The sequence below is a fragment of the Mustela erminea genome, chromosome 8, assembly GCF_009829155.1.
Source record: "Mustela erminea isolate mMusErm1 chromosome 8, mMusErm1.Pri, whole genome shotgun sequence".
In the NCBI taxonomy this organism is placed as follows: Eukaryota; Metazoa; Chordata; class Mammalia; order Carnivora; family Mustelidae; genus Mustela; species Mustela erminea.
In genome coordinates, this window is record NC_045621.1 from 64,453,328 (window position 1) to 64,467,796 (window position 14,469).

At 42.7% G+C, this 14,469-nt stretch overlaps 1 protein-coding gene and 1 long non-coding RNA gene across 6 annotated transcripts in view; one reads left to right on the forward strand and one right to left on the reverse strand.

The window, feature by feature from the left end:
• LOC116597731 overlaps positions 1-1,594 on the reverse strand; it is a 63,549-nt gene extending 61,955 nt beyond the window's left edge. For 2 of the 3 annotated variants that reach the window (XR_004288764.1, XR_004288762.1), the window contains exon 1: positions 1,062-1,594. This is a non-coding gene — a long non-coding RNA (uncharacterized LOC116597731). The remainder of the gene's footprint in view (positions 1-1,061) is intronic. The other variant, XR_004288763.1, reaches the window with a different exon arrangement.
• The window catches only part of CERS6 (ceramide synthase 6), a 312,414-nt gene continuing 298,473 nt past the window's right edge, over positions 529-14,469 (forward strand). The window contains exon 1 of one of the 3 annotated variants that reach the window (XR_004288761.1): positions 529-868. Coding sequence is in view for 2 of the 3 variants with exons in the window: in XM_032355853.1 (XP_032211744.1) it covers positions 699-868 (170 nt within the window). In the remaining variant the exon portion in view is untranslated. The remainder of the gene's footprint in view (positions 869-14,469) is intronic. The other 2 variants (XM_032355853.1, XM_032355855.1) reach the window with 2 other exon arrangements.

Below are 14,469 nucleotides of genomic sequence, written 5' to 3' on the forward strand. Positions count from 1 at the left end.
TTACCAAACCATCCCGCCCCAGTTCCTGATTTTCACCCTGCCTCTCCAAGCGCGGGAGTGCATGGCTCTTTCTCTGCTACTTCTTCCTCCTTTGCTCCTTGAGTCCCCTACTTCTTCTTTTGCTGTTCTCTCTCAATGCAGGGGTGGTTCTGAAGATCGGCTCCGACCCCTACCTGCCTCCCCACCGCCTGTAGGCGCGCGGGAAACGGACGGAGACCCCTGAAACTCCAGTGGGGGCAGGAACCGGCGTTCTGAGCATGTGCGAGCAAGCCGGGAGGCTAGGGCGGATTTGGGGGGCCTGGCCCGGGTCGCAGTCCTACGCGCGGAGCTAGAGCGCGGGGAGCGCAGAAGCGGCCAGCACTCCCGGGAGCCGAGCTTCTGCGCCCAGGGCGCAGCGGCTGCGCCCTACCCTCCGGGCGTGGGCGAGCTGGCCGCGTGTGCCTCCCTGCTTGACGCGTGGGCGAGCCAATCAGGACGAGCGGCCCAGGCAGCCATGTGACGGGCGAGGCGGCTCCTTTCCCCAGCGCGGCCAGAGGGAGGAGAGAACCGGGGCTCGCCGCGAGCCTTCGAGAGCAGCGGTCGCGGAGGCGGCAGCGGCGGCACAGGCTCGGGCCAGCCGCGCGCGCATCCCTCGGCGCCCGGCGCGGCGGAAAGCTCGGCGGGCCGCGGGAGCCCGCGATTGGAGTGGACAAAGCAAGATGGCAGGGATCTTAGCCTGGTTCTGGAACGAGAGGTTTTGGCTCCCGCACAATGTCACCTGGGCGGACCTGAAGAACACGGAGGAAGCCACCTTCCCGCAGGCTGAGGACCTCTATCTCGCCTTCCCCCTGGCCTTCTGCATCTTCATGGTGCGGCTCATCTTCGAAAGGTAAGAAGGGCTGGAGCGCGCCTCCCCTCCCCCTACACACACACACACTCTCTCTCTCTCTCTCACACACACACACACACACACACACACACGCACACGAACCCGCGCGCGCACATTCGCGCGCACACGCACACTCGCGTGCTCTGTGGCGCACGCACCCGCGCCCCCAGCGCTCGCGCTCGCTTCTCCCAACCTTTGTGTTCGGGAGGGGGTTGCCGACCCCTCAGCCCGGCTGCCGTTCGGGGAGCCTGGGAGGATCTGGCTAGCCTACGGATTTCCTCCGGGGCGCCTGGGAGGGGCCGCGGAGCGTTGGGGTCGCCGTCCGCACTCCTCCTGGGCCGGCTCTCTCCCCGCCGCGAGCGCCGGCGAACAAAGGTGAGCGCCGGCCGGCCTCGGGACGCGGCGCGCTCGGCGGGGCTGACCCCCCTCGGCTCCGCGGGCTGCGGCGCTGCCGGCCAGGGCTTCCCCGCCGAGGCTCGTCGCCACCCACCTGACAGCCTGGAACGTTGCGGACGCGCGGCCGGGAGGGCGGAGGGACCGTGCCCACTTCCAGTCCTTTCAGTCCGGCACGCGGATTGTCGCGACGGGGTTTCAGAAGAACTCGCCGGGGACTCGTGGGCTTCCGGCCGCTGTTTAGTTTCTGTCAGTGACCCCGAGCATCAGGCTCACCGTCCGGGGAGAGAGATGACAATAGTTTTCAGGCTCCCAGCACTCCGGGTCATTAGCGGTTTTCTTAAAAGAGGATCTGGCAGGACGGGTGCACAGCTTGCAACATGGTGATATTAAATAGAAAGATGCTTCCTATGAATAACCGTAAACTTTTGTTTTGTACCAGAGGCACTTAAAACATTTTCAAGAACTGTTATGTATCGTTTGTTTAATTTCCGGATTTGGTTAGTAGCTCCCTTGTGTCATGAACAAACTTGTGTTACTCTCACTGAATCAGGCTTAGTCACAAAACTCGATTTTGCGTGCTGCGCACTCCCGGGGAGCTATTGAAACAAAACCAGGACAGCAGCACGTAATTCTCTTCCTCAACTGGAAACCTCGCCTCCCCTTCCTCTCCCCTCCCAGCCCCCCATTCATCGGTGAAGGCTGAATTTCTTAGATCACAGAGTTGAGACTCCCATTTCTCACGTCCACTCCACCTCTCTTCCCCTGCCAACTCACCCTTGACTTCGTTTCTTAAGCTTTTGCTGTTATTTTGTTTGCTGTTTCTGTTTGTCTAAAACCGCTGTTGAGGATGGCAAAATTTGCCTTTTGTGTCATTTGTTTCTGGAAATGGCAACAGAAAAAGCTTCACGGGAACAAAAAGTATCTTTTTAAGGAAGGTGTATTTTTCAGCGGGCGATATTGATGCTTCTGAAGGAAGTCAAATGTTCACATGCAGGGACTGAAATGCACAAAGGAACAGATTTACAGACCTATTTTAAAATGGTTGAAATCCAGCGCAGACATCTCATTGATCCTATCTAGCACTGAGACTTACTGTGAAAAAGTGGGTGTGTTTGCAGGTTAGAGTTGCTTCTTGAGCAAATGTTTACTTACAGAAAATAACTCCTATCTAACTTTGCAATCTCTCCAAGAACAGCCTCTCAGGAACTGCAGGTTGTGCCGGGTTGAACCTTAGTAGAGGCTCCTTACACAGTTGTCTAAGAACATCTGATCACTTCTGCCTGGGCTCACTTGTAATCAGCAAATGCACTTGAAAGAGGTGTGTCGTCTTCTGTTTTAGATAACTAAAGCACGTCAGTTAATGACCTATATGCAGAAAGCTGTTTCCATTAGGCTGAAAAAAAGTAAATTTGTGCTTAGACTTTCTCTGCCATTAAAAAAAAAAGTAAAAAACGGATATAATTTAAGTTGAAAACTGGAAGTTTGTTATTCCTCTTCCTGACCATTTTTTTTCTTTCTTTGCGCAATCCCATGACTTGACTTTGAGTTTATACAAAAGGGTCAGCTGCTTTCAACTATCAGTCACAGCGAAGGTCCTCATATTGCTAGGTAGAGAGTTTTCTAGTTTCTTTCAGGCCATTGATTCAAATAGAAGGGAATTTAATGGCCTGTAGGGAAACTGAAATTTTGTGATTAGTGTTCAGAATACTAATCCTTTTATGGCCCATATACCAAATGATGCTACTGACTTTTGGAAGGGTGTCTACTTTGTTTCTATTTAGGGTAACACAGCTCTGTCTTTAACCATTCAGACTCTCAAGTCTCTGAAAATCCAAGGGTATGGTTGTATCCAGAATTACAAGTTCTGCATGTTTCTCTTCTTCTCACACATAAATAACACATTCTGGCGTCCAACCTGTGGCCTGCATCTCAGCTTCCATCAAGGGCCTGTACTTGAATCAGCTGATATTGTTATCATTGATGCGACTCATTTTTGGTACCTAACATGTTGTACTTAAATCTTTGTTTTGCAGTATTCTGTAATGTATAACGTGACTTACAGAAGCTTGTTATGCATCCCTTTGTAAAACAGAATGCTTTTATAATAGAAATAATTCCTTCCAGATTCTGTTCCTTTTTTAAAAATAAAAATTATTTTTCACTTTTTCAGTGAGCCTGGCTGGGTCAATGGGGGCAGCATGCAACTCTTGATCTTGGGGTCATGAGTTTGAGCCCCACTTTGGGTGTAGAGATTACTTAAATAAATATTTTAAAACATTATTTTTCTTTGTTATTTTCTAGGATTCTATTCTTTTCATGCTTCTGTTGTCATTTATTCCAAAGCTGAGAGCGTATCTGAAATATCTCATTATCCAAGATCTTTATGTCCATTAAATGGGGTCTGTAATGCTCACGTTGAGTCCCAAATTGTGAATTTGAATACCTTCTCCTTAGTCTGACGTTTTTCTCTTTCTAAAGAAAAACACTAAAGAATGGACTGGATTGAGGTTTGCTCTGTGGAACAGGCTTATTTTTTTGTTTGCACTCCACTCTTGGGGTGTTGACAGTGGAGGCGTTGGTGGCCAGAATGATGCTGTGTTATGGTGCCATATGGGCAACAATATGGATGCCCAGCATGGTTGGTTAAAAATGGAGCAGCCTAAATTCAGTGATTTTTGGCTGAGTCTGTGAATAGCCCTAAGCTTGGTGGTTTTTAGCATAGCCCGTATACTTTACTTAACTCTGTGTATAACTGGAAGGGCCACTGTAGATATTATTTGATTGACAAAGTAGAATCTGTTGTTTAAAAAAAACACAAAACTTCATGCTTTCTCTTAGAATGAAAATTGTAGGGTATACTGTTAGGTAGTTAGCTTGATGGCAAAGAACAAAATATTATTTATTGTTTTACATTTTTAAAGAATTTTAATTTCAGTATAATTAATATATAGTGTTATATTAGTTTTAGGTATACAGTATAGTGATTTAGCAGTTCTGTGCATCACTCAGTGCTCATCATGACCAATATATTATTCAATAATGTATCATTACCTATTGATGAATTTTTTTGATTTAGGCTTAATAAGCTGTTCTATGGAATTATGATAAATGCCTTCATCCAAATTCACTTTTTAGAATGCATTGCTGGGGGCACCTGGGTGGCTCAGTGGGTTAAAGCCTCTGCCTTCTGCTCAGGTCATGGTACCAGGGTCCTGGGATCGAGCCCCACATTGGGCTCTCTGCTCAGCGGGGAGCCTGCTTCCTCCTCTCTCTCTCTCTCTCTCTCTGCCTGCCCCTCTGTCTACTTGTGATCTCTGTCAAATAAATAAATAAAATCTTTAAAAAAAAAAAAAAAAGAATGAATGCATTGCTGTAGGGGTGCCTGGGTGGTTTAGTTGGTTAAGTATCTGACTTCATCTTAGGTCATGACCTCAGGGTCCTGGAATTAAGCCTCCCAAGTGGGCTCTATCCGTGCTTAGCAGGGAGTCTGCTTCTCCCTCTCTGTTTGTCCCTCCCTCCTGCTCACATGCTTGCTCCCTCTCTCTCAAATAAAATCTTTTAAAAAATGTGTTGCTATAGTATTAATAAATGTTGGATTAAAGTTCTGCTGAATTTCTTTTTGGGAATAAAAATTCCTTGAGTTATTGTTGTAACAGGTAATGTTAATACACTTTCTTCCATGGGTTTAGGAGAGAGATCCAGGAAGTATGGATTGAGAATCAGAATGTTCAGATTCTAGTCAAACTTATCTCAAACTGGGGCAGCTGTCTAAGTTCTCTCTGCCTTATTTTCTCATCTATGCAGGTGAAGCAGATGGCCTTTGCAATCTAAGATTGCTTTTGTTCCCTCAATTATCCGATTTCTGTATTCCAGTATTTCAAACTTGCTAATATCTCATAAGACTTTGAGCAGGCTAAATGTCATTTTTTTGTAGGTGGAAGTAAGTCTTCTAAGAATAAGGAGATTTTTTTTCATGCAAGTATTTTAGTCAGTGGTTTTTGTTTCTTATATTTTTCAATTACGATTTGAATTAAAAGAATTATTTGGGTTATTATCCTACGTGATCCAAAAAGCTACGGTATTTTGGAATGATCAACAAAGACGATTCTGGAGAGAAAGTCATTGCTCTCTTTAGATAGACCCTAGAATCGACTGGGCACCTCTTGTGATGACTTGATATGAAATGAGATACTCATTCCTGTCAGGTTGGCTCTCAAAGTGCCAAGCTATGTGAGAAGTGTCACTATTCAGGAATCTGACACCAGCCAAATGACCTGCTGCCCTCAGTCCTTCAAGGAACAATAGTTTCTCAGTAGCATGAGAGGGAATGTCTATCCAGTGGGCTTTTTCTTATGGATTTACTTAGTAGCAACCTTGGATGAGGCTGGCTAGAAAAGAGGGGAAGGGGAAGGGAGGGAGAGAAAATGAACGAGAAAGTATTCCTGATGGCTAGAGGGGAGAGGGGAGGTATGAGGGAATGTCTGCCATGAAAAAGCAGACTGTCCGGTGAGTTTGATTTCTGAAGCATATTCCTGTAATGTACCTTGTAATGAAGAGACTGTTTTCATCCAATATATTTTGAAAGAATTTGTGACTGACCGAATGTTTCTGTCCCCTTAGAATTCATAAGTTGCAATCCTAAACACCAAGGTGATGTTGTTAGGAGGTGGGGACTTTGGGAGGTGATTAGGGCCAGGGGGGTGGAGCCTTTGTGAATAAGATTAGTGCCCTTATAAAAAAGGCTTCAGAGAGCTCCCTGCCTCCCTCCAGCCACTTGAGGGCACAATAAAAAGATGACTCTCTGTGAACCTGGAAGGTTATTCTCACCAGGCACCACATCTGCTGGTGCCTTGATCTTGGACTTCCCAGGCTCCAGAACTATGAGAAATAAACTTGTGTTGTTATAAGCCACCTAGCCTATAATATTTTGTTATAACAGCCTGAATGGACCAAGACAGAGTATTTGATAACAATTTGCATATGATAATGGTTTTTCTCATGCAATCGGTCTTGGATATTTAACTCTATAAATGTACGGGTTTCGCTTGTTAAGTGTAGTGTGATTCAGATTAAAACTATGGACACCTGCTTTGCCAGATTGGTGTTAGATACAAGAGTTGGGGTCAGACACAATAGGTTGCTCCTATGGTTTCTGACTGGGAAAGGAAAATTGGATTACAACGGATGCTTTGTTGGAAAACAACGGAAAATCAAAGGGATGGTATTCTTTGCAGATCTTTAGTACAGCTTTCTTATCTTGCAAAATAAAAGGTTTGCATTTGCAGGATGCAGTAGTTTAGCTGTTTGAAGGAGATTGATTTATGGATAAAAGGCATCACAGTACTCTTAATGGACAGTGCCTTAGACTGGTGAGGAAGGCAGGTGAGATAACTTTAAATTATCACAAATTATTTCATGTCATCAGAGATTAACAACACTAGCACTTTGAGTTCACTTACGACTTTTGAAAACATCTGAATTCTTCATGGATGGGGTTAGGTTTTTTTCTGTTGGATTCTAGTTTGTAAGTGGTTTCTCTTCAATGATGTAGAAAAGCAGGTGTCAGTGGAAAGGAAATGGGGTTTAAGGTGAATTTCTTCTATCAGCACACCTGTCCCATGGCTTATAAGAGATCGCTGTGCTGTCCTCAGGCTCTGTTCATTTGTTTCACTTACCTCTTCACACTTTGTTGGAGAACCTGAGACTCTGGGCCCATTTGGCACTTCTGTGTTTATTAACTTCTAAATATTTATTACATGTGCTTAAATTCGCTCTTCTATCACCAGGCCAAACTAGATTTTCTAAAGCGTTTTGTCATCTATTTCTTACAAAGTCATGACTCTCAAACTTTTGTTTTATTTTTTTCCCTCCCTCCCATCTTCATTTGATCAGTTCATTTCTTAGACACTTTTGAGTCGGGAAAATGGGGTTCCAGATTTTGTTTGCCAGTAACTAGTTGTGTCATTTAATGTTTCTAGGGCATCTTTTTTTAAAAAATAAAAATAAATAAACAATTGCTTCTTGTAGCACAAGGATCCTTCTATACTAGTGATGCCCTGAGAACACTTATTCTTAACTAATATTTTATCTTTTGCTCTTTGCCCCTCTCCCTTAAAACAAACAAACAAACAAACAAACCCCAATTTCACAAACTCTTTCTTTGTCACTCTTACCTGCTCTCATAATCTTCACAGATTTCCTACACCTATGCTTTGGTTTGATTGAACCCGAAATGGTGATTCTCACAATGTCTTTTTGGGTGGTGGCTCATTAGTACTTCTCTGCACAATTGAGTGCCAGGGTACACAGTCTGAAGCTTAGGACTTTGTGCTTACCATTTTTTCCCCTTACATTTGACGATTGTGAATGACTGCAGTTTTTAATGAATAAGTTTTTAATTTTAATTCTGAAAGTAGTAATAGTGACTAATATGTGTTTCCTAATAGGAGTTTATTACTTTACATCATCGACTTCATTTAAATCTCTCCTAAGACCCGTGAGGTAGACACTGAGTTTCCCAATATTTCACAGATGACACTAAGGATTGAGACTTTAGGAGTTGTACCTAGCTTCACACAGCTTAAAATAACAAGGTAGGCATTTGGAACCAGGTTTCTTGATCTCCTAGTAATTTTGATGATCTATTTTATTTTAATTTTTTAAGATTTTATTTATTTGAGAGAGAGCACAAGCAGGGGAGGAGCATAGGGAGAGGGAGAAGCAAGTTCCCCGCTGAGCAGAGAGCCTGATGCTGAGGTCTGTCCTGGGACTCTGGGACCATGATCTGAGCTGAAGGCTTCACTGACTGAGCCACCTAGGTGCCCCTGGTGATCTATTTTAAAGCAAGTATCGTGAGATGATGTTGTAGATATACCACAGTTCCTTTAACCAGCCTCCATATTGTTGTTGGATATTTAGGCTGTTTCCAGTTTGTGTATATAAATCTCTCAACTCTTGGAAACACCCTAAGGAGCGTTTCCTGGAAGTGGCATTTCTAAAACTCAAATGGTAAATATTTTAGTGTTCTTGATAGACACTAATTTCCAGATTAGTATCCAGAAAGTTTATATTCTCTTGTACTTCCTTATCAGCATGGAAAGTATTATCATTTGAAGAAATTTTTGCTTTGCACATTGAAAAAAAGTTACTGTTGTATGTTTTGTTATTCATGATGATCTTATTTCAAATATTTACTAATTATTTGTATTTTACTTTCTGTGAATTCATGTATCTTTTCCTATTGGAATGAGCCTTCCAACTTTTTTGGTAGGAAAGTGGTGGCCTTTGAATTTTTTTTTTTTTTTAAAATGCAGAATTGTCTTGTTTTAGTCTGTTTCTTGGGTCTTCTATTTACACTTTTGTACTTTTTGTTTCTTTCCCCCATAATCTGAGTGATGATCAGGCAGAAAGTGTCCCAGATTCTACATAGTGTAAGGGCTGCAGTCAAGAGGGTGTATGATATCCTGACTTTATTATGGAGGATAAGGCAGAGAGAAAGGGCTGGGAGGAAGTTTGAAGGACTAAGAATGAATGGATTTTTATGAAGGCAAACTCAGAAATAGAGCCTAAACTCTTGTATTGTTTCTCTGAATATTTGGTTAAAAGGGACTTTTAGACACTAATCATTAGGGAAATACAAATGAAAACCACAGTGGGATACCACCTAAAGTCTCAATCCTTAGTGTCATCTGTGAAATATTGGGAAACTCAATGTCTACCTCATGGGTCTTAGGAGAGATTTAAATGAAGTCGATGATGTAAAGTAATACTATTATTACTTTCAAAATTAAAATTAAAAATTTATTCATTAAAAACTGCAGTCATTCTCAGTTGTCAAATGTAAGGGGAAAAATAGGATGGCTGCTATATAAAGAAAGAAAAAGAAAGAAGGGAGGAAGGAAGGAAGGAAAGAAAAGAGAATAGAAGAGAAGAGAAGACAAAGAGGCAGGAGAGCAGACCGGCAGAAACAAGCAAGTGTTGGGGAGGATGTGGTGAAATTGGAACCCTGATGGGAATATAAAGGGGAGAGCCACTGTAGAAAAGAATATGGAATATCTTCAAAACATTACATATTGAATTATTATGTGATCAGCACTCCTACTTCTGGTATATGCCCAAAAGAATTGAAAGCAGAGTCTCAAAGAGATACTTGCACACTTACGTCCTTAGCAACATTATTCACCATAGTCAAAAAGCAACCCGAGTGTCCATTGACAGATGGATAGATTAACAAAATGTGGTCTGTACATTCAGCCAAATATCATTCAGTCTTAGGGAGGGAGGAATTCGGACACAGGCTAAAGCGTGGATGAAACTTGAGGGCATTATGCTCAGGTGAATAAGCCAGTCACCAAGACAAATGTATGAGGTACCTAGGGAAGTCAGATTCATAGAGATGGAAAGTCAAATGGTTGCCAGGGGCTGAAGAGAGGTAGCAAGGGTGACTTGCTGTTTCATGGGTATAGAGTTTCATTTTTATGAGATGAAAGGAGTTCTAGAGCTGGATTAGATTGGTGGTGATGGTTGCTTCCTGCTCCACATGAATGTACTTAACGCAACTGTACACTTAAAAATGGGTAAGATGGTAAATTTTATGCATATTTTACTACAACTAAAAAGAACAGAAAAATAAAGAAGATTCACTGACTTAAAAAAAGTCACTGGAAATAACTGGTTTCATTTTCTGGGCTTGACAGTTTTCTAGTTAGGAGCAAACATCCCAGTCCTCTTGATTTCATATTCATCAAGCACTGTTTTGTTTTCCTGTTTGTTTTCTTTTAAAATGCATAAGCCGCTTGCAGACTAGGAGAGCCTTTCTCTCCAGAATCACCTGGCATGGTTCGTGGGGAGGAGAGGGGTGATGGAAGGAAAGTTATAGTTCAGAGGACACTTACATACCCTGGGCCTTTTGGGATGGTCCTTCAACCAGACAGCTGCCTGCAGTCTATGTGTCAATATGACAATTTAGTGATAGTAAATTTGCAGCTGCAGAAGAGAATACAGTGTCTTTAGAAAAGCGCACTGCACAGTTTCAGAGGATTTAGCTCTAGGATTAAAGTAAAGGCATCCTAGTGAGTTCACAATCCGTTTAAAGCAAACCAGGATGATAGGATAAAATTCTAGTAAGACAAGTGGCCTAGGCCACAGATCTATCCAATGGAAGCTTTTCTCGGGAAAATCAGATACCACCCTCTTCTTGGTCCCTCACTTTAAATTGACATTGGCTTTATAAGCAAGTAATTTAAATACTCAAAAATCTGAACATGATTTTACTCAAATGCTGCATATTATAAGGTAATCAGTAGTAAGCGTAGGCAGGTACCTATTACTGAAAAGTAGTTTTCAAAGTTTATGCTAATGCTTGGTCATTGTACAAAACACTGCCTCCTATAATTCATCTCCGAATATTTTTGGCATTTTTCTTTTGTTTGGTTTTTTATGAGAACTTTCTTTTTCTCCTTACTAGCCTTCAAAATGGACTTCTCTTGAACTACTCCTGCTTCTCATTCCTGCTTTTGCCTTTATTACTTCAGAATTGGATTATGGAGGTTGTTTTGGCAGGGGTGGGGTTAGAGATATGCAGATGGTTTTTCATTACAGGAAGGATGCATTCCTTTACTAGGTAAGCTTGTTCACACAATGACCTGGAGTAACATTTGCTGGTGACTTGCCAGCCTCTACATAAATGTCACATCTTACCTTTGAGGCTTTCAGGTTTAAGAGCTATTGTTGTTGTCCTGATGCTGTGATTGGGATTCTGCCCACCCCCCTAACCGCTCTTCTAAAGCCCCTCCCCCTGCTTCCTCCATCCCCTTCTTTCTCTCTCCCTCCTCTCCTTCCTTTCTTCCGTTAAAAACACAAGCAAGTCTTGAGTAGCTCAGTGGTAAGAGTGGGGGTGGGGATAGAGAAAACCGTAGAAAGTCTTGTCTCAGGACACCTGGGCAAGCCTCAGGGTAAAAGCTGCCAGCTAAGTGGCTCTGTAGATCTTGTCTTCATAGATCACCATTACAAAGCAGAATAAAGTGACTTGGTGATTTAACCAGAGTGGCAGTTTTGGACACGGCTTGAGTGAAGGGAAATTGAGAACCAGGCAATTCGAGTTTAGGCATTATGGGGATTAAGAAAATATAAGGGCTCTATTGCCAGGGGCTGCGTATATCTTTGAGGATGTGGGTAGACTCAAGGGTGATAGTACATTCAAACTGTTACTGTTTTGGGGTGCCTGGGTGGCTCAGTGGGTTAAGTCTCTGCCTTCAGCTCAGGTCATGGTCCCAGGGTCCTGGGATGGGCTCTCTGCTCAGCGGGGAGCCTGCTTCCTTCTCCCCCTCTGCCTGTTTTTCTGCCTACTTGTGTGCCCGCGCGCACCCTCTCTCTCTCTCTCTCTCTCTCTCTCTGTCAAATAAATAAATAAATAAATAAATAAATAAATAAATGATTCTTTAAAAAATAAACTGTTACTCTTTTATACATTTATTGCAGTTAATTACAAATGTACTTTCTTAATTCCGAGAATTAAGAGGAGAATGGATGGGATAGTACAAAGATTATGGAATTTGGGTTAAAATCCAAACGAACACTGCCCTTTATCAGCTGTATAGTAGTGGACAGCATATTATCTGAAATTTGATATTCTCACTTGGAAAATGGGGACTATGCCTACTTGGTGATATTGGAAGCCCATCTGTGAAAATCTATTTAAAGGGGTCTCAGTAAAAACCTGTTCTTAAAAATACACATTGTATAAAGAATAATTGATACCATAGTACAGTATTTAGTACTCTGAGAAGTAATGTTCTGTAATGTGATTTAATGTGTTAGGTGTGTGTGTGGGGGGTGGAGGTTGAGTTGAGGGGTAGAGAGAGAGTATAGTTTGTGAGGACAGAAGGACCTGTTTATATATTTGATCCTGAAACTGGAAGATTTACTTGTTCTGTTGAAGAGTAAATATTTAGGGTTTTAGGCAGGCGTGGAAGCCCTAATCTCTTTAGCACTATGCCTGTTTAGGGAGGAGAATGCTTCTTAGCTTCTTCTTCTCAACTGTTAATATTGATGTGGTTTTAGACCAGAGATTTGCTTGTATTTGATGGCAGAAATCTATTTCTAATGGTGGGATTTTGGACAAGTGATGGGTAGTTTTTTACCACTTGGAGCCTGAAGCTTTCTTGGGGGTAGGTGGGGAGCAGGGTTGTACCTTTGGAGAGGGCCCAGGACAATGGCCTTTCTCTGACTGAAGTTTTCTCAGGAAGCTCCCTTTCAATGGAGGGATGTCTTATGCAAAGATCCCAATCTCTCCCTCACTGCCCCATCTGGCCCGGATGGTTCTTTTTTATTGCACATAGACTCTAGGGAAAATTGATTGGGTATCCAGTTGCTGGCAATGGCAAGTATCACATTGGCCATTTTTATTGATTTAAGGACCTGGGCTGAATTCTGGACATGTCACGTACAGCTACAGATCTAGGAGCAAAACACTGATATCTTTTCATGTTCAGTTTCCAACTCAGAGGGATGTTGTAAAGATTAAATGAGATAATGCATTCGTTGCGTTTAGAGCAATGCCTAGTTTATAGAAGTAGTTTCTCCTCGTTCTTCAGGTTTATTCAAGATGCACACACATGTCCTCCTGACTCCCCGAAATCGCTTTCTGAGTAATTGTTGGAGCCCTGATTTCCAGAAATGAGGATTTATCATTAGATTTCTAAAACCTTTCCTGGCATTACCTTTGTGTCATGAACATACACAGTAGACCTCTTCTTGCTTTTTTTAGTGGTTGGGTTTGGGTTTTACTTTCCCTATTATCTTCTCCTCTGTCTCTCTGCCCCTGACTCTCTCTCTCTCTTCCCGTCTGAGGAAGATTCTGGATCTTCCAGTTCTAGTTGACAGCACACAACCCTTCGTAGGATAGTGAAGACCCGGGCCATGCCCTCCTCACACTCATGTAATGCACTTTGCTGAGATTGAATATTTATTGCTCGGAAAAGTTTTTCTTCTAAGAAGAGGCTCCCCGAAAAAGGAAGCCTTGAGACTGATATGTTCCAATTTCTTTCAGAATTGTAAGCCTCATGGATTGTCTTTGATCCCTATTCAGAAAAAATTCAGTCTAGCATCCCTGGGATCATATTTATGAAAATAACAAATATATGCATTTTTTTTCTGGAAGAGAAACAGCACCCGAAATTTGAACTTGCATTGATGTGAACATGGCTAACCTCGCCTGACCAAATGAGTTGAGAAAGCGGTTGCAGCTGCTTTCTACTATAGGCACTTTTCTGGCTCTGAACAGCTTAAAAATAATTTGTAAGTAGTTTGCTGTGTCAATAATTTAACAAGCCTGTTAATTTTTTTAGGCATTGATAGAGGGTATCTTAGGATGATCAAATATGACATTTGTTTTGGGTTATCTTTTAAATGAGGAAGTAAGGCAAAGATGAAACCACAGTGCTATAGAGTGACAAATTACCCCAAACTCCTATTTTAATTCAGTAGTAGTTGAATAGAGTCAAAGGAAAGGAAACGGAAAACTCATTCACTTAAAAATAATTGGGTCTGTTGTGTGTGAGACCCAGGTGATGTACCAGAATGGGAAATGGTGGTGGGAGACAGGGTGCATTACTTTTAGATTTAACAAAGAACAATAAAATCCGCTAAAAGTTGATCTGCTTTTTACTAGCACCATGTGAAGCTAGTTCTAAACACAGAATGGTAGAGTGTAAAAAATACCTCTCCACAGGGTGCTTGGGGGGCTCAGTCAGCTAAGTGCCCCCCTCATGGTTTTGGCTCAGGATCATGATCTCAGGGTTGCGGATCAGGCCCCACCTTGGACTCTGCTCTCAGTGCTGAAGACTCTCCCCCTCTCCCTCTGCTCCTCACCCTGCTTGTGCTCTCTCTCTAAAATAAATAAATAAAATCTTAAAAAAAAAAAAAAAAAAACCCGGAATGCTTGGGGCGCTCAATCAGTTAAACGTCTGCCTTCAGCTCATGTCATGATCCCAGGGTCGTGGGATCGAGTCCAGCGTTAAACTGCTTGCTCAGTGGGGAGCCTGCTTCTCCCTCTGCCTGCAGTTCCCCCTACTTGTGCTCACCGTCTGTTTCTTTCTCTCAGTCAAATAAATACATAAAATCTTAAAAAAAAAAAAAAATACCCCTCCTCGTCAGGGCACACTGACTGCCGTTGGCCCTTTCTCCAGCCTTTTGGAACCCCCCCT